The sequence below is a fragment of the Scyliorhinus torazame genome, chromosome 2, assembly GCF_047496885.1.
Source record: "Scyliorhinus torazame isolate Kashiwa2021f chromosome 2, sScyTor2.1, whole genome shotgun sequence".
Lineage (NCBI taxonomy): Eukaryota > Metazoa > Chordata > Chondrichthyes > Carcharhiniformes > Scyliorhinidae > Scyliorhinus > Scyliorhinus torazame.
The window spans coordinates 116,507,836-116,533,912 of record NC_092708.1 but is presented as its reverse complement, the minus strand read 5'-3'; the positions used below and the strand labels follow the sequence as shown (position 1 = coordinate 116,533,912).

General features: G+C 49.4%; 1 protein-coding gene across 5 annotated transcripts in view; it reads left to right on the top strand.

The window, feature by feature from the left end:
• Positions 1-26,077, top strand: part of ubr3 (ubiquitin protein ligase E3 component n-recognin 3) — a 606,570-nt gene that overhangs the window by 87,394 nt on the left and 493,099 nt on the right. For all 5 annotated transcript variants that reach the window (XM_072475854.1, XM_072475858.1, XM_072475857.1 and 2 more), the window contains exons 7-9: positions 15,578-15,708; positions 25,163-25,391; positions 25,687-25,866. In XM_072475854.1, the coding sequence (XP_072331955.1) occupies positions 15,578-15,708; positions 25,163-25,391; positions 25,687-25,866 (540 nt within the window). The remainder of the gene's footprint in view (positions 1-15,577; positions 15,709-25,162; positions 25,392-25,686; positions 25,867-26,077) is intronic.

Below are 26,077 nucleotides of genomic sequence, written 5' to 3'. Positions count from 1 at the left end.
CCCGCACTTGCGGGAGATGTTTGCAGACTTGCTTGTAAGGGAGTCCCTACCACCCATCACCAGCACAAGCCTCAATATTTCTTTTCTTTTTAAAAATTTAGCGTACCCAATTCATTTTTTCCAATTAAGGGGCAATTCAGCGTCGCCAATCTACCCAGCCTGCACATCTTTGGGTTGTGGGGGGGGGGGAACCCACGCAAACACGAAGAGAATGCGCAAACTCCACAAGGACAGTGAGCCAGAGCCGGGATGGAACCTGAGACCTTGGTGGCGTGAGGCAGCGGTGCTAAAACACTGAGCCACCATGCTGCCCCTCAAGCCTCAATATTTCTGATAGCCAAAAAAGACAAAGACCGACCGAGTGCGGGTCCTACAGACCCATCTCGCTGCACAATGTGGATGCGAAAATCCTGGCTAGGCGGCTGTTGAGCTGCGTACCAAAAGTGGTCGTGGACGACCAGACGGGCTTTCTCAAATGTAGACAGCCAATATCGAACATCAGACCTCTGCTGAACGTGATCATGACCCCACCCGGGAAGAGAACATCTGAAGTGATCATCTCCCTGGATGCAGAAAAGGCCTTCGACAGAGTGGAGTGGAAGTGCCTCACAGAGGTACGGGAGCAGTTTGGAGTTTGACCAGGGTTCACTACTTGAGTGAAACTACTGAACAGCGCTCCCATGGCGACCCGAAGGACAAACACCACCAGCTCTAAATACTTCAAGCTGCGTAGAGGCACAAGGCAGGGATGCATGCTGCTGTTCGCCCTGGCAATCGAGCCACTGACTATCACCCAGAACAGCAAAGGGCTTGAGAGGTATCCAGAGGGGAGGGGAAACAGAGAGCATAGAATCTCACTCTATGCGCATGACCTGCTCCTCCACATCTCGAACACCCAAGCCAGCATGGAAGGGATCATGAAGCTCTTAAAGGAGTTTGGAGCCTTTTAAGGGTACAAACTCAACCTCGGCAAGAGTGAAATCTTCCCGGTGAACCTGCAAGGAAGAGGGACAGAGCTGGAGGGACTACCGTTCAAACAAGCCCAAAACAAATTCCGCTACCTAGGGATCCAAATAGCCCACTACTGAAGACTGATCAAATGGAACCTGACGCGTCTGGTGGACGAAGTCAAAAAGGACCTGCGGAGGTGGGGCACACTCCTACTTCCGCTGGCAGGGGGAGTGCAGACGATCAAAATGAATGATGCCTCCTATTCTACATCCTTGAGGCCTGCTTTAATATGGTAGACAAACCAATCATGGTGTTTGTGTGTGTGTGTTGGAGGAGAGGGGAGAAGGAGAGATCCCGAGGATCCTTAAAAGGGTTCTGCAAAGGAAAAGAAGTATGGGAGGCCTGGCCCTCCCAAATCTACATTCTACCACTGGGCGGACACAGCAGAAAGAGCGAGGGGATGGGCGTAGGAACTGGGAGCAGAATGGGCGAGAATGGAGGAGAGTCCCTGCATAGGGATGAACCTCCGAGCCGTAATCACAACCGCATTTACATCCCCTCCGACCAAACACTCAAGAAGCCCAGTGGTGGTAGCCACGCTCCGAAAGTGGGGCAGGATTCTGTGATCATGAGGCTAAGTGTTGACACCGTTGGAAACGCCGTCGCGTTTCTCAATGGCATCAACACGGCCTTAGGATCAGCAAGTCTGGCCCCTACAGGGGGCCAGCACGGCACTGGAGTGGTTCACGCCGCTCCAGCTGCTGATCCCGGTGTCAACTGGGCGTGGCGGGATCTGCGCATGCGCAGTGGCACCGACGCCAACATGCGCAGTGGCACCGACGCCAACATGCGCAGTGGCTTCCTTCAACGCGCCGGCCCCGATGCAACATGGCGCAGGACCGGCGCGGAAGAAAGGAGGCCGCCAGCCAGAGGGCGGCCCGCCGATCTGTGTGCCCCGATCGTGGGCGAGGCCATATCGGAGGCCGCCCCCCGACCCTTCCACGCTGAGTTCCGTTCCCGCCGGCTGAGAGCAGGTGTGGACAGCGGCGGTAGGACTCGGCGGTTTTAAACGGCCATCCCGGGCCGAGAACCAGCGGGCCGGCTGCGTAGACCGGCACCCCACCAACCACGCCGGTGCCAATTCTCCGCTCTGCGCCTCTGGCTGGAGAATCACGTGCCGGCGTCGGGGCGGCATGGCGCGATTCGCGCCGGTCGTGGGGATTCTCTGGCCCGGCCCCATCAGATGAGACAACACTTTGGCCTAACCAAAATGTCCATTATGGCTCCCATCTGAATCTCGACAAGAGTGAGTATTTTGTGGTGTCTCGGCCAGGGGCGCGGGGGCTGCCATTTCGTAGGGCAGGGACTCACTTTAGGTACCTGGGGGTACAGGTTGCCCGGGAGTGGGGCCGGGGGATGGGGGTGGGGGGGGGCTCCGCAGGTACAACATTTCTAGTTTGGTGGGGAGAGTGAAAGCTGATCCGGCAAGGTGGGACAGTCTGCCTCTGTGACTGGTTGGTCGGGTACAGGTGGTTAAAATGACGTGTTGCCGCGATTTCTGTTTATTTTTCAATGCCTGCCGATTTTCCTGCCAAAGGCTTTTTTCAGAGAGATTGACGGAAGGATTACGTCGTTCATATGGGGAGGGAAGGTGGCCAGAGTTAGAAATGTGCTACTACAGAGGGGAAGGCAGGCAGGGGGGTTGGGTCTTCCGAATCTGATGTATTACTACTGGGCGGCGAATGTGGAGAAGGTGCGGATTTGGGTCAGAGGGGTTGATTCCCAGTGGGTCAGAATGGAGGAGAGTTTGTGCAGGGGGTCGGGATTGAAAGCACGAGCAACAGCGTCGGTCCCGATAGCCCCGGGGAAGTACTCAGGGAGTCCGGTAATAATAGCTTCATTGAGAATTTGTAGGCAATTTCGGCAACACTTTGGGTTGGGGGCAGGGTCAAGGGAAATGCCGATTCGGGGGAACCACAGATTTGAGCCAGGGAGGTGGGATGGAAATTTTCGGAAATGGGAGGAGAAGGGGATTAAGACACTGAAAGATTTGTTTCTTAGGGGTCGGTTTGCAGGATTGAAGGAGCTGGAAGCGAAGTATGGGCGGGAGCAGGGGGCAATGTTTAGATACATGCAGGTTCGAGATTTTGCCAGGAAGGAGATACAGAACTTCCTGGAGGAGCCGGCCTCCACATTGCTGGAGGAGGTGCTGACGACAGGGGGACTGGAGAAGGGGGTAGTGTCAGCGGTTTACGGAGCTATTTTGGAAGAGGAGAATGCACCACTGGAAGGGATCAAAGCAAAGTGGGAGGAAGAGTTGGGAGAGGATATGGAGGAGGGGTTCTGGTGTGAGGTGCTCCGGAGAGTGAATGCCTCCACCTCGTGCGTGAGGTTGGGGCTGATACAGCTGATGGTGGTATACAGAGCACACCTCACGAGGGCGAGGATGAGCCGATTCTTTGAAGGAGTAGAAGATGTGTGTTAACGTTGCCGGGGGTGGGGTGCTAATCGCGTTCATATGTTTTGGTTCTGTCCAAAGCTAGATTACTGGAAGGAGGTTTTTAGGGTAATTTCTAAAGTGGTGCACATGAAACTGGACCCGGGCCCCCGGGTGGCCATATTCGGGGTGTCGGACCAGCCAGGGTTGGAAACTGGTGCGGAGGCAGATGTAGCCTTCGCTTCGTTGATCGCCCGAAGGCGGATCCTGTGTCCTGGTGTGGCGGGGGGACGGGGAAGGATGGAGGGGTTCTACAATTCATGGGCATTATTCATCATGCACTTTCAAGAACTGGATAACATCGAACACTAGTTGGGGGGGGGGGGGGGGGGCGGGGTGTGGTAGGGTTGCGGGAGGGGGGCGATGTGTGTTGATGGTGACTATGGGTGATTCCTGATTCCTTTTTGTTATTTGTTTATGTGAACATGCGGGCTACTGTTTGGGGTTCGGTGGGAGGATGGGATCGTTGTTATTGATATGGGGATTGACATATTTGTTACTGATTATTGTTTATTGTTGGGTGTAAATTTGTGAGAAAATGTGAAAAAGGAGGAGAATAAAGAAATATTTTTTTAAAAAAAGGTGGAGACAGGACGAGGGGACACTGAAGGTTAGAGTCATGTACACAGACAACAGACTAGCGACCCTAGAGGAACTGATGGAGAAATTCCAACTACCTAAAGGAAATGAAGTATATACAGGTCAAAATCTTTCTCTAGATACTCTGACAAGAGAAAATATTCCTTCCACATCCACCCTGTGAATATCCCTCCGGATTGTAAAGATTTGGATCAAGTCATCTTTTACGCTTCTAAACTCTAATGGATTCTAACTAAACTCTAATGGACCTAACATGTCCAACCTTTCCTCATTAGAGAACCTGCCCATTCCTTGGAATTAGTCTCAAACACATGTGCATCTTTTCTAAAATAAGGAAACCAATACTGTAAACCAGCATTTTTCAAACCAACCCCCCACCCCCGCAAAAAACCCACTTTTACCAAGGTTGACCTTCGTGACCTATGCCGGCTGACCTTCGCAATCTTTTGCAGTCCTATCTTCGCAACACATCATTTTTGCTTACCTTTAATGTGACTGGTGAGCCTGCTTGGTCCTGACGATCTCACTTGCTTTGTCATTCAATGTTACATTTCTGCTTAGGACTTTAGCTGACGATTTCCGTTCTCGCTGCATTCTTTGAAAATAATCAAGAGGTTTGTTCTCAAACTCACCATGCTTAGTCTTCAATTAAGGGTCTTAAACTTTCATTTGCCAGTACTTCCCTGCATATAACACAAATGGGCGTTGCATTCTGATTTGCGTTGGCAAAATTAACCATGCCAAACCCCAAGAAATCATCTTTCTTCTGCCTTGTTCCCGAGTTCAGTTTCTTTTTTTAATAAACAATTTTAAGATATTTTTGGCATTACAAACAGCAACAGTATAAAAATAATGTGCAAAGAACAAGAAAAATAGTGCAATCACCGACTCCCATCTCGCCAAGACCCCCCCCCCCCTCTGCTGACGATTAATTATCTGCGAAGAAGTCGATGAATGGTTGCCACCTCCGGGCGAACCCCAAAAAGTGACCCTCTCAAGGCGAACTTAATCTTCTCTAGACCGAGAAAGCTCGCCATGTCAGTTAGCCAGTTCTCCGACTTCGGGGGCTTTGAGTCCCTCCAAGCTAGCAGTGTCCGTCTCCGGGCGACCAGGGAAGCAAAGGCCAGAACATCCACCTCTTTCTCCTCCTGGATTCCCGGGTCTTCGAAACCCCAAAAATCGCCACCTCTGGACTCATTGCTACCCTTGTTTTCAAAACTCTGTACACGATGTCTGCAAATCCCTGCCAATATCTCCTAAGTTTTGGACACGCCCAGAACATGTGTACATGGTTCGCTGGTCCCCCCGCACATTTTACACACCTGTCCTCCACCCCAAAGAATCTACTCATCCAGATCACTGTCATGTGGGCCCGGTGGACCACTTTGAATTGGATCAAGCTGAGCCTGGCGCACGTTGCAGTCGCATTGACCCTTCCTAACGCGTCTGCCCGTAAGCCATCCTCCATCTCACCACCAAGCTCCTCCTCCCACTTACGCTTCAGCTCCTCGTCTGTGTCTCCTCCGCCCCCATGAGCTCTTTGTAGATGTCCGAGACGCTCCCCTTTCCCACCCATCCCCTAGACACTAACCTCTAAGAACAGGTTCCCCCATCCTCTCAATTCTCGCCCTTCGCCATACTCGAAACCACTCATCCAAGCTCCCCGGGGCAAACCGGTGGTTGTCTCATATTGGGGACCAGACTGATGCTCCCACTGCTCCAACGTCCCTCCTCCACTGATCCCAGATCCTCAAGGCTGCCACCACCATGGGGCTGGTGGATTACCTTGCCGGCGGGAACGGCAGAGGTGCCGTTATCAATGCCCCCAGACTGGTGCCCCAACATGAAGCTGCCTTCATCCGCTCCCAAACCAACCCTGCCCCCACCACTCACTGCCATCATGGATATGTTAGCCGCCCAGTAGTAATTACTGAAATTCGGTAGGGGAAGCCCCCCCTACCCCCGATTCTGCTCGAGCATCACCTTCTTCACTAGCGGGGACTTACTCGCCCACACAAAGCCCAGGATGATTTTGTTAACCCTCTTTAAAAAAAGGACCACGGATTGAAAATTGGAAGACATTGAAATACGAATAAAAATCTCGGTAGGACCGTCATTTTGACCGTCTGCACTCTCCCAGCCAACGACAGCCCTTCATCTGTTCAACCAACCGAGACCAGTTCAACTTGTATAACCGGCCCCAGTCGCGCGCCAGATGTATCCCTAAGTACCTGAAACTGTCCCCTACCAACCTAAACGGCAACTCCCTCAGCCGACCCTCCTGACCCCTCGCCTGGACTACAAACATCTCACTCTTTGTTATATTCAGTTTATACCCCGAAAACCGGCCAAATTCCCCCCAAATTGGCATAATTTCACCCATCCCTGCCCCTGGATATAATACATATAAGAGCAGGTCGTCCGCAGACAGCGAGACTCTATGTTCATGATCATAATCACATTGAGCAGCCTTCTTATATTGGCCACCAACTGCCTGCCCTTGACAAACCCAGTTTGATCCTCCGTAATCACATCCGGCACACAATCCTCAATCCTGGAGGCCAAAACTTTGGCCAGCAACTTGGCGTCCACATTAAGCAGTGAGATCGGCCTATATGACCCGCATAGCTCCGGGTTCTTGTCCCGCTTCAATATCAACGAAATAGTGGCCTGTGACATCGCGGGGGCAGCATCCCTCTAGCCCTTGCCTCATTGTAAACCTTGACTAGCAAAGGCCCTAAAATCCCCGAGAACTTCTTGTAAAATTCCACCGGATACCCGGTCCGGCCCCGGGGCTTTACCCGACTGTCTTGCCTTCAAGCCCTCAACTATTTCTTTGGCCCTAATTGAGGCCCCCAGCCCATTTACCAGCTCACTACCCACCCTTGGGAAGGTCAGTCCGCCCAAAAGGCGTCTCATCTCCTCGGGCCCCGTGGGGGGTTCCGAGCAATAGAGCCTACTGTAAAAGTCCCTGAACGGCCTGTTGAGCCCTGCCGAGTCCCCTACCAAATTCCCATCCCCATCAACCACCCTCTCTATTTCCCTGGCCGTCTCCCTCTTCCTAAGCTGCTGTGCCAGCATTTTGCTGGCCTTCTCCCCATGTTCGTAAAACGCACCCCTCGCCTTCCTAAGCTGCTCCACTGCCTTACCCGTGGACAGCACCCCGAACTCTGCCTGCAACCTCCGACGTTCCCTTAAGAGCCCCACCCCTGGGGTCACCACATCCCTCCTGTCTAACTGTCAGAACTCCTTAACCAGTTGGCCCGTTTCTGCCCTATCCGTCCTGTCCCTATGAGCCCGGATCAAAATCACCTCCCCTCTCACCACTGCCTTCAGCGCCTCCCAGACCACTGCTGCTGAGACTTCCCCCGTGTCATTAACCTGCAGGTAGTTCTGAATGCACTTCCTCAGCGTCTCGCACACCGCCTCGTCCGCCAACAAGCCCACGTCCAACCTCCATTGCGGACGCTGGAAGCTCCTCACTAACCTGCAGTTCCACCCAGTGTGGGGCATCATCTGAAATAGTGATGGCCGAGTACCCCGAGTCCACCACCTCTGCCAGCAAATCCCTGCTCAAAATGAAAAAGTCAATCCGAGAATAAACCTTGTGAACATGCGAATAAAAAGAAAACCCCCTCCCCGTCGGCTGCCTAAACCTCCACGGGTCGACCCCCCCCCCCCCATCTGCTCCATGAACCCTATCAGTTCCTTTGCAATTGCTGGCACCCTCCCCGTTTTCGAACACGACCAGTCCAGGCCGGCATCGATGACTGTATTAAAATTCTCTCCCATAACCAACTTGTGCGAGTCCAGATCACGTATCTTCCCCAGCACCCTCTTTATAAATTCCACATCGTCCCAGTTTGGTGCGTACACGTTAACCAAGACTACCTTCCTCCCCTCCAGCTTACCGCTAACCATGACATAACGGCACCCCCCGTCCGAGACTATACTGCCCACCTGAAATTGCACCCGCTTGTTGATCCAAATCGCCATCCCTCTAGTCTTGGTGTCCAGCCCTGAATGAAAGACCTGACTGACCCAACCCTTCCTTAGCCTGACTTGATCCTCCACTTTCAGGTGTGTCTCCTGTAACATTACCACTTCCGCCTTCAGAGCCCTCAGATGCGCGAACACACGTGCCCTCTTGACCGGCCCATTCAACCCTCTGACATTCCAGGTGATCAGCCCAGATGGGGGGCACCGTGCCCCCCCCCCCCCCCCCCCCCCCCCCGGCCGATCAGCCATCCCCTTTCCTGGACCCGCCTCCAGCCCATGCGCTGCAACTCCATCGGCCCGCCTCCTGGCAGCCCCCACCCACGACCTCCTCTCTGTCCCGAAACCTAAGTCCCTCCCTCGTCAGCAGAGTAACTCTTCCCCCCTCCCCAACAACACCACTTTGTAACATAACCCCTTCCATATATTAATCATATGCACACCCCCCACTGTGCTTCCGTAGACTAGCTCACCCAGCTAGCCTGGTGGCCCTCGCCTCCGGCGCCAAGAAGTCTCCCACCTATTGTTCCCCCACTCCCCTCCCCCCGCCCATCAAAACCACTTCCCTCATCAAACCGACCCCAAACAATCGTCCAATTACCATAAAAGACAACCCAAAACGAAAAACCCACAAAGAACCCCCCCAATAGTCAAATCAAAGTAATACAAAGTAAAAAGCCCCACCAGCCACCCCCACCAAAACACCGAAAACCCATAGAAACCGAATAACTTTTACTTCCCCCATCTTCAACCAAACTCAAATGCAGAAGAGAAACGACAATCAAAACGTGTAAACATCACTCAAAAAATTTACAACTTAAAACAAAAAATTCTCAGTTCAGCACCAGCCCTTCTTGGCAAAGTCCATCGCGTCTTCGGGCGACTCAAAATAATGGTGCTGGTCCTCCTGCGTAACCCAAAGACGCGCCGGGTATAGCAGCCCAAATTTCACCACCTTCTTGAACAGGATCGCCTTAACTTGATTGAAGCCTGCCCTCCTTCTGGCCACCTCCATGCTCAGATCCTGATAAACACGCAAAATGCTATTGTCCCATTTGCAGCTCCGCGTACGCTTGGCTCACTGGAGAACACACTCCCTGTCCAAAAACCTGTGGGACCGGACCACCATCGCCCTGGGGGGTTCCCCGGCCGCGGCTTCCTCGCCAGCGCTCTGTACGCCCTGACCACCTCCAATGGTCAGGGAAAAGCCCCCTCCCCCAGAAGCTTCTGAAACATACTCACCACAAACGCGCCAGCATCAGCCCCTTCCGGGAGACCGACAATTCTTAAGTTCTGCCGGCGAGCTCTATTCTCCAGGTCTTCTACCTTCTCCAGCAGCCTTTTTTGCTGATCCTTCAGCATCCCCACCTCCAGCTCAACCACTGTTTTGTGCTCCTCCTGGTCCGCCAGCGCTTTCTCCAGCTTCTGAATCGTCCAATCCTGGGCATCCAGCCTGCGCTCCAGCTGATCGATCGATTCCTTTATCGGGTCAAGACAGTCCCGTTTCTGCCTAGCAAAGCTCTCTTGGATGACCTGCATCAGCTTCTCCGTTGATGGTTGGGCCATCCCAGCAGGGGTCCGAACATCAGCCGCATCCTCCACCCAGCCCTTGCTAATCTTATATCTTCCTTTTCGATCCCTTGGGATTCTTCGTTTCATACACCCATATTGTCTTCAGCCGCATCCTCCACCCAGCCCTTGCTAATCTTATATCTTCCTTTTCGATCCCTTGCGGTTCTTCATTCCATACACCAATGCGTGGATCCAGTGCCAAATTGTCTGCGCCTTCAAAGCCAGTGCTCAAAACCGCAAAAAAGTCGGGGAAAAAGGTCCACAAGTCCGGCCAGAGCGGACTTACTCCCTCATAGCCGCCACCGGACACCGATTTCAGTTTCTTCTTAATCGTTTGTTCACCAGAGGCTATGGATACAACTCACACCTCAAGTGCTTTGTCCTGCCATGGACTCTGCTGAGAAGCTCTGTCCAGCAGATTCAATTGTGGGACTCTGGCCTGTTTGTGCCTCTGGCCCTCACATCATTTATTATAAAATGATCCACCTTCAGTTCTTCATACAGCCTTGTTGCTTGCTTGCTTACTGGCAGCTACAAAATGGAGGAATCTCTATGATTTAGCGCCCAGAGCGTGTGACATCAGCATAGGGGGTGCCTGACCTGCTCTCTGCCCTCGCTTCTGGCAGGAAGATTTTTTAAAAATCTGGTCTGGGGACAGTGCACTGATGTCAGGGGGAGGTTGTCTGCCCTGCTGGGCTCTGGGCCTGTGCACTGCTAGATCTGGCTGAGGGGGGCACGCATGCATAGGACGGCTGGCATTCTTGAAAGCCGGTCGCTGCTGGCATTTTTAAAAGCCGGTTGCGGCCGTTGGGCACTTCTTCACGCGATTAGGAACTGATCGCTCTGCGACCCTCCCGAAATCCACCCGTGACACACGTGCGGTTTGCGACCCTGAGTTTGAAAATGACTGCTGTAAACAATACTCCAGATGTGGTCTCACCAATGCCCTGTACACCACCTACTTTGTTAATCAATTCCCCTCACAGTAAATTACATTGCGATTCCTAATTAATTGCTGTACCTTTATACTAGCCTTTTGTGATTTCTGCACTCAGCTCCCAAGATCCTTCAGCATCTCGGGGCTCTGTAATCTTTCACCATTTAGATAATAAGCTTATTTTTTATTCTTCCTGCCAAAATAGACATTTTTACATTTGCCCACATTAAAGTCCATTTGTTGGATTTCTGCCCATTAACTCAACCTATCTATATCCACAAGACCATAAGAAATAGGAATTGGAGTTTGTCATTCAGCCCTTCAAGCCTACTCCACAATTTAATAAGATCATGGCTGATCTTATCTGCATCTGCAAACTCTGTATGTCTTCTTCATAACATACTTTTCGACCTATCTTTTGTGTTGTCTGAAATTTTAGCTACCATGCCTTTGATTCTCTTATCTAAGTAATTGATGCAAATTGTAAAAGGTTGAGGCCCCAACATAGACCCGCTGAGGGTCTCAACTCGTCATATCCTGTCAATCAGACAAATACCCATTTATGCATATGCTCTGGGTTTTCTGCCAGCCAGCCAATCTTTAATCCAGGCTATGTTACCTTCTACACGATGAACATTTATTTTTTGCAATTACCGTATCAAATGCTTCCTGGAAATCCAAGTGAAGTGTTAATTAGACCATTGCAACTGAAAGTTGACAATGCATCTGGAGTGGATGAGATGCACAATTGACCGTATAGTAGAAAATGGACAATGAATATTTTCAGGCTGGAGGAATGTGTATAGTAATGTTCTCCAGGGGTTGGTATTAGGCTTTTCCTGATATATCTTGATGATCTACATCTTGGTGTGCATGGGACAATTTCAAAGTTTACAGATGATACAAAACTTGGAAGTATTGTAAACTATGAAGTGGACAGTGTAGAAAGTCAAAGGAACATAAGCAAGTTGGTGGCATGGGCAGATAGGTGGCAGATGAAGTTCAATGTGGAGAAAGGTGAGGTGATGCATTTTGGTGGAAGAACATGCAACATTATAAAGTAACAGGTCAAATTCTTAAGCGGAGCAGGAGCCTGAGTGTAGTATATGTGCATAAATCATTGAAGGTGACAGGACAAGTGGAGAGAGGAGTTAGTAAAGCTTACAGCTTTAGTAATCAGAACATAGAATACAAGAGCAAGGAGGTTATCCTGAACTTATACAAGACACAAGGTAAACTTCAGCCGGAGTATTGTGTTCAGTTCTGGGTGCTACTCTACAACAGTGTTCTTCAAATTTTTTTTCCGGGGTCCCATTTTTACCAACCGGCCAACCTTCGGGACCCAACCCGGCCGACCTTCGGGACCCAACCCGGCCGACCTTCGGGACCAAACCCGGCCGACCTTCGGGACCCAACCCGGCCGACCTTCGGGACCCAACCCGGCCGACCTTCGGGACCCAACCCGGCCGACCTTCGGGACCCAACCCGGCCGACCTTCGGGACCCAACCCGGCCGACCTTCGGGACCCAACCCGGCCGACCTTCGGGACCCAACCCGGCCGACCTTCGGGACCCAACCCGGCCGACCTTCGGGACCCAACCCGGCCGACCTTCGGGACCCAACCCGGCCGACCTTCGGGACCCAACCCGGCCGACCTTCGGGACCCAACCCGGCCGACCTTCGGGACCCAACCCGGCCGACCTTCGGGACCCAACCCGGCCGACCTTCGGGACCCAACCCGGCCGACCTTCGGGACCCAACCCGTCCGACCTTCGGGACCCAACCCGGCCGACCTTCGGGACCCAACCCGGCCGACCTTCGGGACCCAACCCGGCCGACCTTCGGGACCCAACCCGGCCGACCTTCGGGACCCAACCCGGCCGACCTTCGGGACCCAACCCGGCCGACCTTCGGGACCCAACCCGGCCGACCTTCGGGACCCAACCCGGCCGACCTTCGGGACCCAACCCGGCCGACCTTCGGGACCCAACCCGGCCGACCTTCGGGACCCAACCCGGCCGACCTTCGGGACCCAACCCGGCCGACCTTCGGGACCCAACCCGGCCGACCTTCGGGACCCAACCCGGCCGACCTTCGGGACCCAACCCGGCCGACCTTCGGGACCCAACCCGGCCGACCTTCGGGACACAACCCGGGCGACCTTCGGGACACAACCCGGCCGACCTTCGGGACACAACCCGGCCGACCTTCGGGACACAACCCGGCCGACCTTCGGGACACAACCCGGCCGACCTTCGGGACACAACCCGGCCGACCTTCGGGACACAACCCGGCCGACCTTCGGGACACAACCCGGCCGACCTTCGGGACACAACCCGGCCGACCTTCGGGACACAACCCGGCCGACCTTCGGGACACAACCCATGCCGGCTGACCTTCGTGAGCCACGCCGGCCTACCTGAGCGACCCACCATTTTCTCTTACCTTATTTGCTGCTGATAAAAATGGAGGAAATGGTTTTCGGTCCCTTTGGCCCTCGTACATGCTCTTCCAATGGGACCTGTTGGATGAAGGTGAAGCTTTCCGGTGTCGGAAAGTTTGGAGTCTCCATCTGTCCAAAGTTCTGCATTTCTTCTGTAAAACTTTATTAAATAAAACTCCCAGAACTTGTTAAAAAAAAAAAATGAATAAAATTATGAAAAAAATAAAAATTAAATGAATAAAATAAATGAATAAAATGAGTAAACCCTGCTCGAACGTGTAAATAAAATGAATAAAATAAGTGAAAAAATAAAAATTAAATGAATAAACCCCCCCTGAACTTTAAACAAAAAACCCATGGTCACAAACATCCCCCACCTTTTCTCAAACTCCCCTGCTGAGCCCCTTAACGCATACTTTATCTTCTCTAACCGCAGGAAGTCGTACAGGTCACCCAGCCATGCTGCTACCCCCAGTGGCGATGCTGACCGCCACTCCAGCAAAATTGATCGCCGTGCAATCAGAGAGGCGAAGGCCATGACATTGGTCTTCCTCCTCTCCATGTGCTCCAGCTTCTCTGAAACCCCAAATATCGCCACCACAGTGACAGGGTCTACTCCCTCCTCCACTATCCTGGCTAAGACCGCGAACACTCCAGCCCAGAATCTTCCCAATTTTTCACAACCTCGAAACATGTGCGCACGATTCGTTGGACCCCACCTACACCTCTCACACTCATCTGCTACCACCGAAACAACCCACTCATTCTCGCCCGAGTCATATGCACCCTGTGCACCACCTTGAATTGTATCAGGCTCACCCTTGCGTATCATTTCCTTTTTATTACATTTACAGTCCAATTGACATATCCAATTCTTTTTTCTCAATTTAGAGGCAATTTAGCATGGCCAGTTCACCTACACTGCACATCATTTTGGGTTGTGGAGGTGAGACCCACACTGGGAGAATGTGCAAACTCCACACGGACAGTGACATGGGGCTGGGATCGAACCCAAGTCCTCGTGTCATGAGGCAGCAGTGCTAACCACTGGGCCACCGTGCTGTCCTGCTCTGCGGCACGATAGAACAGTGGTGAGCAGTGTTGCTTCACAGCTCCAGGGTCCCAGGTTCGATTCCCAGCTTGGGTAACTGTCTGTGCGGAGTCTGCACATTCTCCCTGTGTCTGCGTGGGTTTCCTCCAGGTGATCCGGTTTCCTCCCACAAGTCCCGAAAGACATGCTTGTTAGGTAATTTGGGCATTCTGAAGTCTCCCTCCGTGTACCCGAACAGGCGCTGGAATGTGGCGACTCTGGGATTTTCACAGTAACTTCATGGCAGTGTTAATGTAAGTCTTCTTGTGACAATAATAAGATTATTATTATTATTAGTTTCCTTTCTAATTTTCCTTTATTTTCTATATGTGGTTGATTTTCTTTTACATTATCAGCCCTAGATTTTTCATACATTCCTTTATTTAGTTTTGTTTTACTTTTTGTTTCTTATCTCACTGTATTACTATTGCTACTTTGGGAATATGTCTTGTCTGTTTCTTAATTATCTTCATTTGATTGTTTCCCAATATGTCTTTTCTTATGCACAACATTTTCTGTTATTCATCTGGACTAGTTATCCCTGAAATTTACTATATTTTCCCATCAAGTATTCTTATCTTTTATTATCTGACCGTACTTATTTGCCCCACTTCACTGGCTCCTTTTCCTATGGAATAAAATATATCACTGAGTAGAAAGCCTGGATCACCTTGCTTTTTCCTCCATTTTATCTTTGGATATTCAAAGTCGTAATGATTATAACCAGGAAATTGAGGACACCAGTTGGAATGCAAAGCTGGGCAAGGTAGTCTTCCTTGCGTGTACATTAAAGAATATCCAAGAGGACAAACCACTGGGGCGCCATTAAATGGTCATGAGCTACATTTTAGCTTGGAGTAACTGAGTTTAGGGTGAAAGTATTTGGAATGCAAAACAGTTGCCAGCCTGTGAGGTGGAGCTGTTGTCTGTGACTGTGATATTGCAAACTGATTCAGAAGAAATATTTAAAAAAAATCAAGGGAAATCTTATCCTCATGGCAAGTTTTACTCAAAATTGAAACATTAGAAGAACAACAGTAAAGTGCATGATACTTGAGTGTTTCATTATGCAAAAATAAGTTGCTACATCAACTGTCTTTAACGTTGACTTTCACAACCCAAAAGAAATGTCACACTAAAAACCTTGTCTGACATTTGTGTAGCCTGAGAACTTTTATTTGATCCATGAGGCATGTCATATTTATAAAAAAAATAGCTAATTCTTTTAATCCTGTCTTTGTTCAGATGTTTCTAACTGAGTAAATCTGCATTCTGATTGTCACTGAGTAACTTGAATCAGCTTGGTAGTGATCAGAATGCTACTGTGATTACTTGAAAGCTGCAGATCAGAACTTATCGGTGCTCACAACACTCTTCCTTAAATACCAGTAATCTTCAAACCGATTCAAACCTGAATTTGACGCAGCAGATTAAAGTTGTCAGATTTCACCCAGCAAGATATGCAAACCCTATTTTTATATTGCATTTCAGATTCATCCATCATGGATATTTTGAAACATAAATGCTTTCTAGAAGAGATATTGTTTTGGACTGTCAAATATGAATTTCCGCAAAAAATGGTAACCTTTCTACTAAACATGCTGCCTGATCAGAACTATAAGGTTTGTATATTGTATCTATGCATGTGTAAGGTTCAACTGCTATTAACTTAAACCAAATAATAACTTTGCTTTTCAATTTCAGACAGGGACATTTAAGTCATGTTGCTTTAAAATAATCTTTGATAACAGCACCAAGTAAAGTAGATTTAATTTCAAAATGTTACCTTAATTTAATACAGAACTTTTTTTTCAAGAATCTGTTCACAATCCACTTGCATACTTGAGATGAGTAGCTATATTGTTGGTTCCAGCAAGGCAATGTCCTTTTTATATTATCTATCTTGAGCTGTGTGTTTTGTTCATTGCAGTTGCACCCAGTCGAGCTTGCATCCTGACAATTAAAATTTGAATGTCTGGACAGCACAGGCTAATTTTCAGTCTCATGATTAAGTCTACACACTTAATCATTTAATCAAAAAAATACAACAAACTTCAAAAGTTTTATTTGATTTGACAATCCACTGGAGTTGTACTCCCTGCTATATCAAAACTGTGTTGAATTGATGCCTCCTACGTGTGTCTCTTGAAGTCATGTTAATACAGGATAGCTAATACCTCCTGTGTTGTGATGGACGTGACACAAAAGTTGTTATATTAAAGTGTAATACTGTAATAGTGGGCAAATTATAGGAACAATTCTGAGGGACAGGGTAAACTGTCACTTTGAAAAGCACATTGATCAAGGATAGTCATCATGGTGTGGCTTACTAGCTTAATAGAATTTTTTGAGGAAGTAACTAGGAAGTTTGATTAGGGTTATGCAGTGGATATTGCCCACATGGATTTCAACAAGGCATTTGACAAGGCCCCACATGGCAGACTGGTCTGAAAAGTGAGATCTTATGTGATACAAGGGAAGTTGGCAGATTGGATCCAAAATTGGCTAAGTGACAGAAAACAAAGGGTAATGATCAATGGATGTACTTGCGAATGGAAAACGGTTACCAGTGGTGTTCCACAGGGTTCAGTGTTGGGGCCCTTGATGTTTGTTGTATATATTAATGATTTAGATTTAATTGTGGGTGGCATGACTAGGGCTTTTCGCAGTAACTTCATTGCAGTGTTGCTGTAAGCCTACTTGTGATAATAAAGATTATTGATTAACTAATTGGAAAATTTGTAGGTGACCCAAAAATTGACCATGTAGTTAATAGTAAAGAGAATAACTGTCGACTCCAGAATTATATCAATGGTTTGGTTGAGTGGGCAGAAAGGTGGCAAATGAAATTCAATCTGGAACAGTGTGAGGTAATGTATATGGGGAGGACAATACAAGGGAATATTCAATAAACATTAAGATAATGAGCGGTTGAGGAAAGGAGTGCAAGTCCACAGATCCTTGAAGGTAGCAGGACAGGTGGACAAGGTCGTCAAGAGAGCACATGGAATGCTTTCCTTCATTGGAGGAGGTATTGAATAAAAAAGCAGGGATGTAATGATGGAACTGTATAAAACGTTGGTTAAGCCGCAACTGGAGTTTTGTGTACAGTTCAGGTCACCACATTACAGGAAGGGCGTCACACTGGTTAGCACTGCGCCACACAGCTCCAGGGACCCTGGTTCGATTCCCGCCTTGGGTGCCTGTGTGGAGTTTTCATGTTCTCCCTGTGTCTGTGTGGGTTCCCTCCGGGTGCTCCAGTTGTCTCCCACAGTCCAAAGATGTGCAGTTTAGGGGATTAGCCGTGCTAAATTGCCCCTTATTGTCCAGGGATGTGCGGGTGGGGTTACAGAGGATAGTGCTGCGTGGGCGGGGGGGATTGGCCAAGCTAGGTAGGGTGCTCTTTTGGAGGGTTGGTGCAAACGGCCTCCTTCTCCACTGTAGGGATTTTATGACATCATTGCTCTGGAGAGAGTGCAAAGGAGATATACAAAAATATTTCCAGGGCATGAAAATTGCAGCTGTGTGGAGGGATTGGATAGGCTAAGGTTGTTATCCTCAGAACAGAGGATGCGAAGGGATGACCTAATTGAGGTGTACAAAATTATGAGGGGCCTAGATAGCGCAGACAGAAAAGATTTGTTTCCTCTAGCTGAGGGTCAATAACCAGGGGACATAGATTCAAGATCGAATGATTAGAGGAGACATGAAGAAAAATATTCACATCCAGAGGGTGGTGAGCGCCTGGAATTCACTACCCTCCGGACGAGAATTTAAAACGTACCTTGGCCTGCATCAGAAGTGATGTAACCTGCAATGCTATGGACCAGGTGCTGGAAAATGAGATTAAAATGAGTGGCTCGCTTCTTTTTCTGCTTTTTTGGCTGGTGCAGAAATTTTTTTTTTAATAAACATTTTATTGAGGTATTTTTTGGTATTATAGCAACAACACAATAAACAATTTATATGAAACTATAAACATAGTGCAAAAGCTGTCTCCCTCCCTTACAGGTCCCACCTTAATTAACCCCCTACTCTAAGCTAAACTAACTTTGCTGACGATTAATTTTCCGCGTCGGCGAACGGTTGCCACCTCCGGGCGAATCCTAACAGTGACCCTCTCAAAGCGAACCTGTCACCAAACAGAAAAAGCTAGCCATGTTGGATAGCCAGGTTTCCAACTTCGGGGGCTTTGAGTCCCTCCAAGCTAATAGTATCCGTCACCGGGCTGCAAGGGAAGCAAAGGCCAGAACGTCTGCCTCTTTCTCCTCCTGGATTCCCGGGTCTTTCGACACCCCGAAAATCGCCACCTCTGGACTCAGCGCCACCCTTGTTTTTAACACCGTGGACATGACATCTGCAAACCCCTGCCAAAATCCCTAAGCCTCGGACATGCCCAGAACATGTGGACATGGTTTGCTGGTCCGCCCCCACATTTTGCACACCTGTCTTCCACCCCAAAGAATCTGCTCATCCGGGCCACTGTCATGTGAGCCCGGTGAATGACCTTAAATTGTATCAGGCTGAGCCTGGCACATGTTGCAGATGCGTTGACTCTACTCAACGCATCCGCCCATAGACCATCCTCTATCTCCTCTCAGCTTCTCCTCCCACTTGCGTTTCAGCTCCTCGGTCTGCGTCTCCTCTAACTGCATAATTTCCTTGTAAATGTCCGAGAAATCTACCTACCCTCTGGAAACTATCCTGTCCTGAATCCCCCTTAGTGGTAGGAGCGGAAGGTTGACATCTGTTTACGTAGGAAGTTCCGTACCTGCAGATACCTGAGATTGTTTCCCCTCGCCAACCCAAGCTTCTCCAGCACCCTCATACTCTGAAAGCCCCCCTGTATAAACAAATACCCCATCCTCTCAATCCCTGCTCTCCGCCATATCTGGAACCCTCCATCCATACTTCCCGGGCCAAACCGGTGATTATTACAGATTGGGACCAGACCGATGCTCCCTCTGCTCCCACATGTCTCCTCCATTACCCCCAGACTCTCAGGGCCGCCACCACCATGGGGCTGGTGGAGTACCGTGCCGGCGGGAACGGCAGAGGCGCAGTTATCAACGCCCCCAAACTGGTGCCCTTGCATGAAGCCGCCTCCATACGCTCCCATGCCGACCCCTCCCGCACCACCCATTTCCTGATTATGGCTATATTCGTCGCCAAGTAATAGTTACTAAAATTTGGCAGTGCCAGCCCGCCCTCTCCCCGACTCCGCTCAAGCATTACTTTCTTTACCCGCGGGGTCTTACCCGCCCAAACAAAGCCAGAGATCACTTTGTTGACCCATTTAAAAAAGGACCGCAGAATAAAGATGGGGAGACGTTGAAACACGAACAGGAATCTCGGGAGGACCGTCATCTTCACCGTCTGCACCCTCCCAGCTAATGACCATGGGAGTGCGTCCCATCTCCGAAAACCGTCCTTCATTTCGTCTACTAGCCGGGCCAGATTTAAACAGCCGGTCCCATTCCTGCGCCACTTGAATGCCTAGGTACCTAAAGCTTCCCCCTACTAATCTAAACGGCAGCTCCCCCAATTGCCTTGCCTGTCCCCTCGCCTGGACCGCAAACATCTCACTTTTCCCCATATTTAGCTTATACCCCGAGACCGGCTAAATTCCCCGAGAATCTTCATGATTTCTTCCATCCCCTCTAATGGGTCCGATACATACGGAAGCAGGTCGTCTGCATAGAGCGAGACTCTGTGCTCCACCCCCTGCCCGGACCAGCCCCTTGAGGCTCTCCGAGCAATTGCCAACGGCTCTATAACTAGCGCGAACAACAGTGGGGAGAGGGGGCATCCCTGTCTCGTCCCCCGGTGCAGCCTAAAATAGTCCGATGTTGTCCTCTTCGTCCGTACACTTGCCACAGGAGCCTGATGCAGCAACCTGACCCAGTCAATAAAGCATCGCCCAAATCCGAACTGTCCCGGTACCTCCCAAAGATAATCCCATTCTACCCGATCAAAAGCCTTTTCTGCATCCATTACGAACACTACCTCCACCTCCCTACCTTCCGGGGGCATCATGATCACATTTAACAACCTTCTTACATTGGCCCCAAATGTCTACCCTTAACGAACCCCGTCTGGTCCTCCCCAATAACGTCCGGAAAACAATCCTCAATCCTGGAGGACAAAATTTTGGCCAGCAGTTTGGCGTCCACATTCAACAGGGATATCGAACTGTAGGACCCACACAGCTCCGGGTTCTTGTCCCGTTTCAGAATTAGCGAAATCGTGGCCTGTGACATCGTCGGGGGCAAACCCCTTCTTTCCCTTGCCTCATTGAACATCCTCATCAACACCGGCCCCAATATCCCAGAGAACGTTTAATAAAACTCCACTGGGTAGCCGTCCGGCCCCGGCGCTTTACCCGCCTGCATGGCCTTCAGACCCTCCACTATCTCTTCCAACCTGATCGGGGCCCCCAGCCCTTTCACCAGCCCCCCCCCAAGAAGTGCCTCAAACCTGTAGGGGGTTCCGACCTATACAGCCTACTGTAGAAATCCCTAAAGGCCTTATTCACCCCTGCTGAATCTCCAACCAGGTTCCCATCTCCATCATTTGCTTTCCCTATCTCCCTGGCTGCTCCCTCTTTCTAAGCTGCTGTGCAAGCTTTCTGCTGGCCTTCTCTCCATACTCCTAAATCGCCCCCCTCGCCTTTCTCAGCTGCTCCACCGCCCTTCCTGTGGGTAACAAGCCAAACTCTGCCTGTAGCCTCCGCCGTTCCCTTAAAAGCCCTACCTCTGGGGTCTCCGCATACCTCCTATCGATCTGTAGTATCTCCTTAACCAGTCGGTCCATCTCTGCCCTGTCCACCTTCTCCCTATGGGCCCGTATTGAGATTAGCTCCCCTCTGACCATAGCCGTCAGTGCTTCCCAGACCATCGCTGCTGAAATTTCCCCCGTGTCGTTGACCTGCAGGTAGTTCTGAATAGATTTCCTCAGCTGCTTGCACACCCCTTCGTCAGCCAAAAATCCCACATCTAACCTGCAGGTCAACCCACTGAGGAGCATGGTCTGGGATTGTGATCGCCGAGTACCCCGTGTCCACCACCCCTGCCAGTAAGGCCCTGCTCCAAATGAAGAAATTGATCCGGGAGTACACTTTATGCACGTGTGAGTAGAAGGAGAACTCCTTCACCCTCGGCTGCCCAAATCTCCATGGATCCACCCCCCCCCATCTGCTCCATGAACCCTTTTAGTTCCTTTGCCATTGCTGGCACCCTGCCCGTTTTCGAGCTTCACCGGTCTAAGCCCGGGTCCATAACTGTGTTGAAGTCCCCTCCCATGACCAACCTGTGCGAGTGCAGGTCCGGTATCTTCCCCAGCATCCCCTTTATAAACTCCACATCATCCCAATTTGGCACATACACATTTACTCATACCACCTGCACCCCCTCCAGTTTCCCACTGACCATAATGTACCAACCTCCCACATCCAAAACTATTCTAGCCGCCTCAAACACCACCCGCTTATTGATCAGGATTGCGACCCCGCTAGTCTTTGAATCCAGTCCCGAGTGAAAGACCTGACTGACCCAGCCTTTCCTCAATCTAATCTGGTCAGTTACTCTAAGGTGCGTCTCCTGCAACATTACCACGTCCGCGTTCAGTCCCCTAAGATGCGTGAACACACGTGCCCTCTTGACCGGCCCATTTAACCCTCGAACATTCCAGGTGATCAGCCTCATTGGGGGGCTCATTGCCCCATCCCCCCCCCCCCTCGCCGATCAGCCATCCCCATTTTTGGGCCCGCCTCCAGACCATGCTCTGCGCCTCCACCGGCCCGCCCCCAGGCAGCCTCTGCCCCCAACCTCCTCTCTGTCCCTTGGCCCAAGTCCCTCCCTCGTCAGCAGAACATTCACCCCCCCCCCCCCCCCCCCCCCCGGAGTAACAGCACTCTGTAACCCAACCCCTTTGATAAACCGAACATATGCCCCCCCCCCCCCCTCCACTGTGCTTCCGTGAGCTAGCCTGCCCAGCTAGCTTGGTGGCCAGATCCTTGCCGTCAGATAGTCTCCCACCTATTGTGTCGTTCTCTCTCTCTCTCTCTCTCTCTCTCTCCCCCCCCCCCCCCCCATACAAACACACTCCAACATCAAACAATCCCCACACAATTGCCCGACAGAAAAACATCAAAATCTAAACAAGCACACCTCCATCCCCCAACAGTGCAAATGAAGACCTTGACTCACTCAGCTCTGCCACTGGTCCCAACTCAATACAGAAGGCATTACAAACAGCTGCCACAAAACAAAAAAAGAGAAACTTAAAAAAAAAATGAACAGAGAAACAAAAAGTAAAAAACCCCCATGAACGTTGCAGCAAAGTTCAAAAGTTTTCAGTCCACCACCAGTCCTTTCCTTTTCACGAAGTCCACCGCGTCCTCAGGCAACTCGAAATACAAGTACTGTTTCTCGTACGTGACCGAGAGACGGGCCGGATACAACAGTCCGAACTTCACCTTTTTCTTAAAAAGGATTGACCTAATCTGGTTGAAGCCTGCTCTCCTCCTGACCACCTCTACATTCAGATCTTGGTAGACCCGCAGGATACGATTGTCCCATTTACAGCTCCGTGTCTGCTTGGCGCATTGTAGAATGCGCTCCTTATCCAAGTACCTGTGGAATCTCACCACCATTGCCCTCGGGGGGGGGGGGGTCTCCCGTTTGCGGCTTCCTCGCAAGTGCTCTGTGAACCTTGTCCACCTCCAAGGGTTTGGAGAATGCCCCATCCCCCAGCAGCTTCTCAAACATATCTGCGATGTATGCACCAGCATCTGCACCTTCGGACCCCTCCGGGAGCCCAACGATTCTCAAGTTCTGCCGGCGGGACCTGTTCTCTAGGTCCTCCACCTTCTCCAGAAGCTTCTTCTGCTGGTCTCTCAGCATCCCCATCTCCAACTCCACCGCAGTTTGATATTCCTCCTGCTCAGCCAGCGTCTTCCCACCTTCTGGATCGCCCTATCTTGGGCGTCCAATCTAAGCTCCAGCCGCTCAATCGACTCTTTTATTGGGTCCAAACAGTCCCGTTTCTGCTTAGCAAAGCTTTCCTGAATAACTTGCATCAGCTGCTCCGTTGACCGCTGGGTCGACAAACCAGAGATCCGAGCCTCCGCCATGCTGTCTCCCGCTGCAGCTTCAGACAAAGCCTTCTCTGTCTTTCTGTTTCTGCCTTTATGAGCACTTCTCGTCCTTCTCTCCGTGCACAATTCAGTACACAATTGCCTCTGTCTTCTGTTTTACTGTTCAAGTCCGGTAGAAAATCGGGGGAAAAGGTCCAAAAGTCCGAACCGAGCGGGAGCCACCAAATGTGCGACTTACTCCTTCATAGCCACCACCGGAAGTCCGGCTGGTGCAGAAATGATGGGCTGAATGGCCTCTTTCTGCATCATAACTTTTCTATGTTTCTAATTGATCTCATGATGGTTCCAAGTTCATAATTGAAACATAGAAACCCTGCAGTGCAGAAGAAGGCCATTTGGCCCATCGAGTCTGCACCAACACTCTGAACGAACATCCTACCTAGGCCCACTCCTCCGTATCCCCACATAACTGTTGGACACCGAAGGGCAATTTATCATGGCCAATGCACCAAAACTGCACATCTTTGGACATGTGGGAGGAAACCAGAGCACCCGGAGGAAACCCACGCAGACACGGGGAGAATGTGCAAACTCTACAAGAGTCATGCAAGGCCGGAATCGAATCCAGGTCCCTGGCGCTGTGAGTCAGAAGTGCTAACCACTGTGCTGCCCTTGACACCAAGGCAAAGAGCTAAATATCTGCAGTAACGCAGAAGTTTAGTATCTCTGGCCCATAACTTCCTGGTTCCCCAGCGTCGCATTTAAGGGGTATCTCAATGATGCGCTGGGGAATCTGTCTAGGAAGTTCCCATGTAAGGGTTTACCTGGCAATTGTCCAGATGTGCTAAGTTCCTCTTGACAATTATATTGGCTACAAATGCAAATAATTTCTACAAATGAAAATCCTAGATTCCAGAGGAGGAAAAGGCAAATTTCAACTGCATCATCATTGTTTTCTGGACTTGCTAAGCATTGCAGAATAAAGAAAGAATTAAGAATTTATTCATGTAAATTGTAATCTTCCCAAAGCAAAAATCTATGAAAGGTTTTGCACTGAATATGAAAAAATTAAATTCATAAAGGTTGAAATCTCGCTGTCTCTGTTCAGTTTACGTTATTAGAAAAGCATGTAACTATACAAATAATTTGCAATGGAAAGTTTTTCAATCTATATTTTCAAATGCTCATGTCCTGAGCTGAGTAAGTAATCTGATCCGATGTGAGACCTCTGCTTGTGCCGCTTTTGCACTAGCTACAGAAAGATGCTTGAGCATGGGTTTTCTTGAGATCCAGGTCAGATTTGGAATTCGGAACAGTGGATATGGGCATGTGCCCTACCATTCTGTGATTTAGTTGTGCAAAGACTTGATCTTAATTTCCACCATTTAGATGTGTATGTCCTTTGAAGCTGATGCCACATACTTCTATGGGTAGTATGTTTCAGATAGTTTAGACAAATTGTCTTCTGTGAGTGTTGGTGAAATGTTTGATCAATTGATTATGCATTTGCTTTCACTACAAAATTGTTAGATAGAATACAAATTAGGACTCCTGGACCCATTTGTAACTCCCATCCAGGTGGAGGTTACAGCAAGTACTTTGGTGTTCTCAGCCACTTTGGTTAAAATGGACAGACATAGCACATTTCAGCCTTGATTTCACCAAAGTTAGTAAAAGAAACAAAACCTATGGCAAAATAAAACCACCTGGTCCATCAAGCCTGCCCTGCGATAGCTGGAATATCATGGCTAGATGCTTCCCAGCCTCCCCTGCAATCTTGTAATTTCCTTGGAGAGGTAAATAAATGCCACATTGGAGAAGAAATACTCTGGGGAAAATTCCTCTCCCAATTCTATCAGGTGATCAAACTGAGTTTGGAAGGTCACATGGACTACATGTTATCTGTTTACCTTTTATATGATCCCATCTCTTCTGCAGTGAAATGTTGCAGCATTAATTTTTGCTTTTTTTTTTTGCAGATAGCTTTTACTAAAACATTCGTTCAACATTATGCCTTCATTATGAAAACTCTGATTAAGAGCCATGAGTCAGACACCATGTCCAATAGAATTGTTCATATTAGTGTTCAGTTATTTAGCAATGAAGAGTTGGCGCGGCAGGTGACCGAAGAGTGTCAGCTCCTGGAAATAATGGTCACTGTGTTACTTTATATGATGGAAAGTTGCCTTATCAAGAGTGAGTTGCAAGGTGAGCTGAAAATCAATTTTATGATATTCTAATCCTTTTGAAGGTTGCTTTTCTCAAGCACATTGACAAATAAACCCAGTCTTGAACAGGCTTTCTAGTCTTTGTTTATCTCCAATTGGGCACAATGTAATTTTCTAATAGAACCTAGCAAATGCTAGAACATCATTTTCAGGATTTTCAAAATTGCTTTGGCTTGTAATAACCAATTTGTGAAATGAATGGCCTGAGTTTTCTGATATAGCTCTACATCTACTGTTGTGTTTTCATTTTGGATTGTCTGTTTCTCACTGTTTAGACGAAGAAAACAATTTTCACGTTGTTGTAAACTGTGGTGAACCACTCCTAAAGAACAACACTTATTGGCCTTTGGTTAGCGATTTTATAAATATCCTTTCCCACCAAAGTGTGGCAAAACGTTTCTTGGAAGATCAAGGCCTTCTTCAGATGTGGATGAATTTTGTTTCCTTCTTTCAAGGTAAGTTCCTTTTCAAAGGATTACTTGTTTTCAGAGACTGCTATTTTTACTGGCCATCCAACAAGCAGTCCTTGGAATTGTTCAAATTTTCAATCTAACGTGGGCCCTGCTAAATGTGGAATTTGGATTAATTTCTTGTTAAGAGTAGTTTTGTCTTTTTGCGTACTGATGGCAGGAAGGTTTTCCCTTTTATATATTGTTATAACCTGCC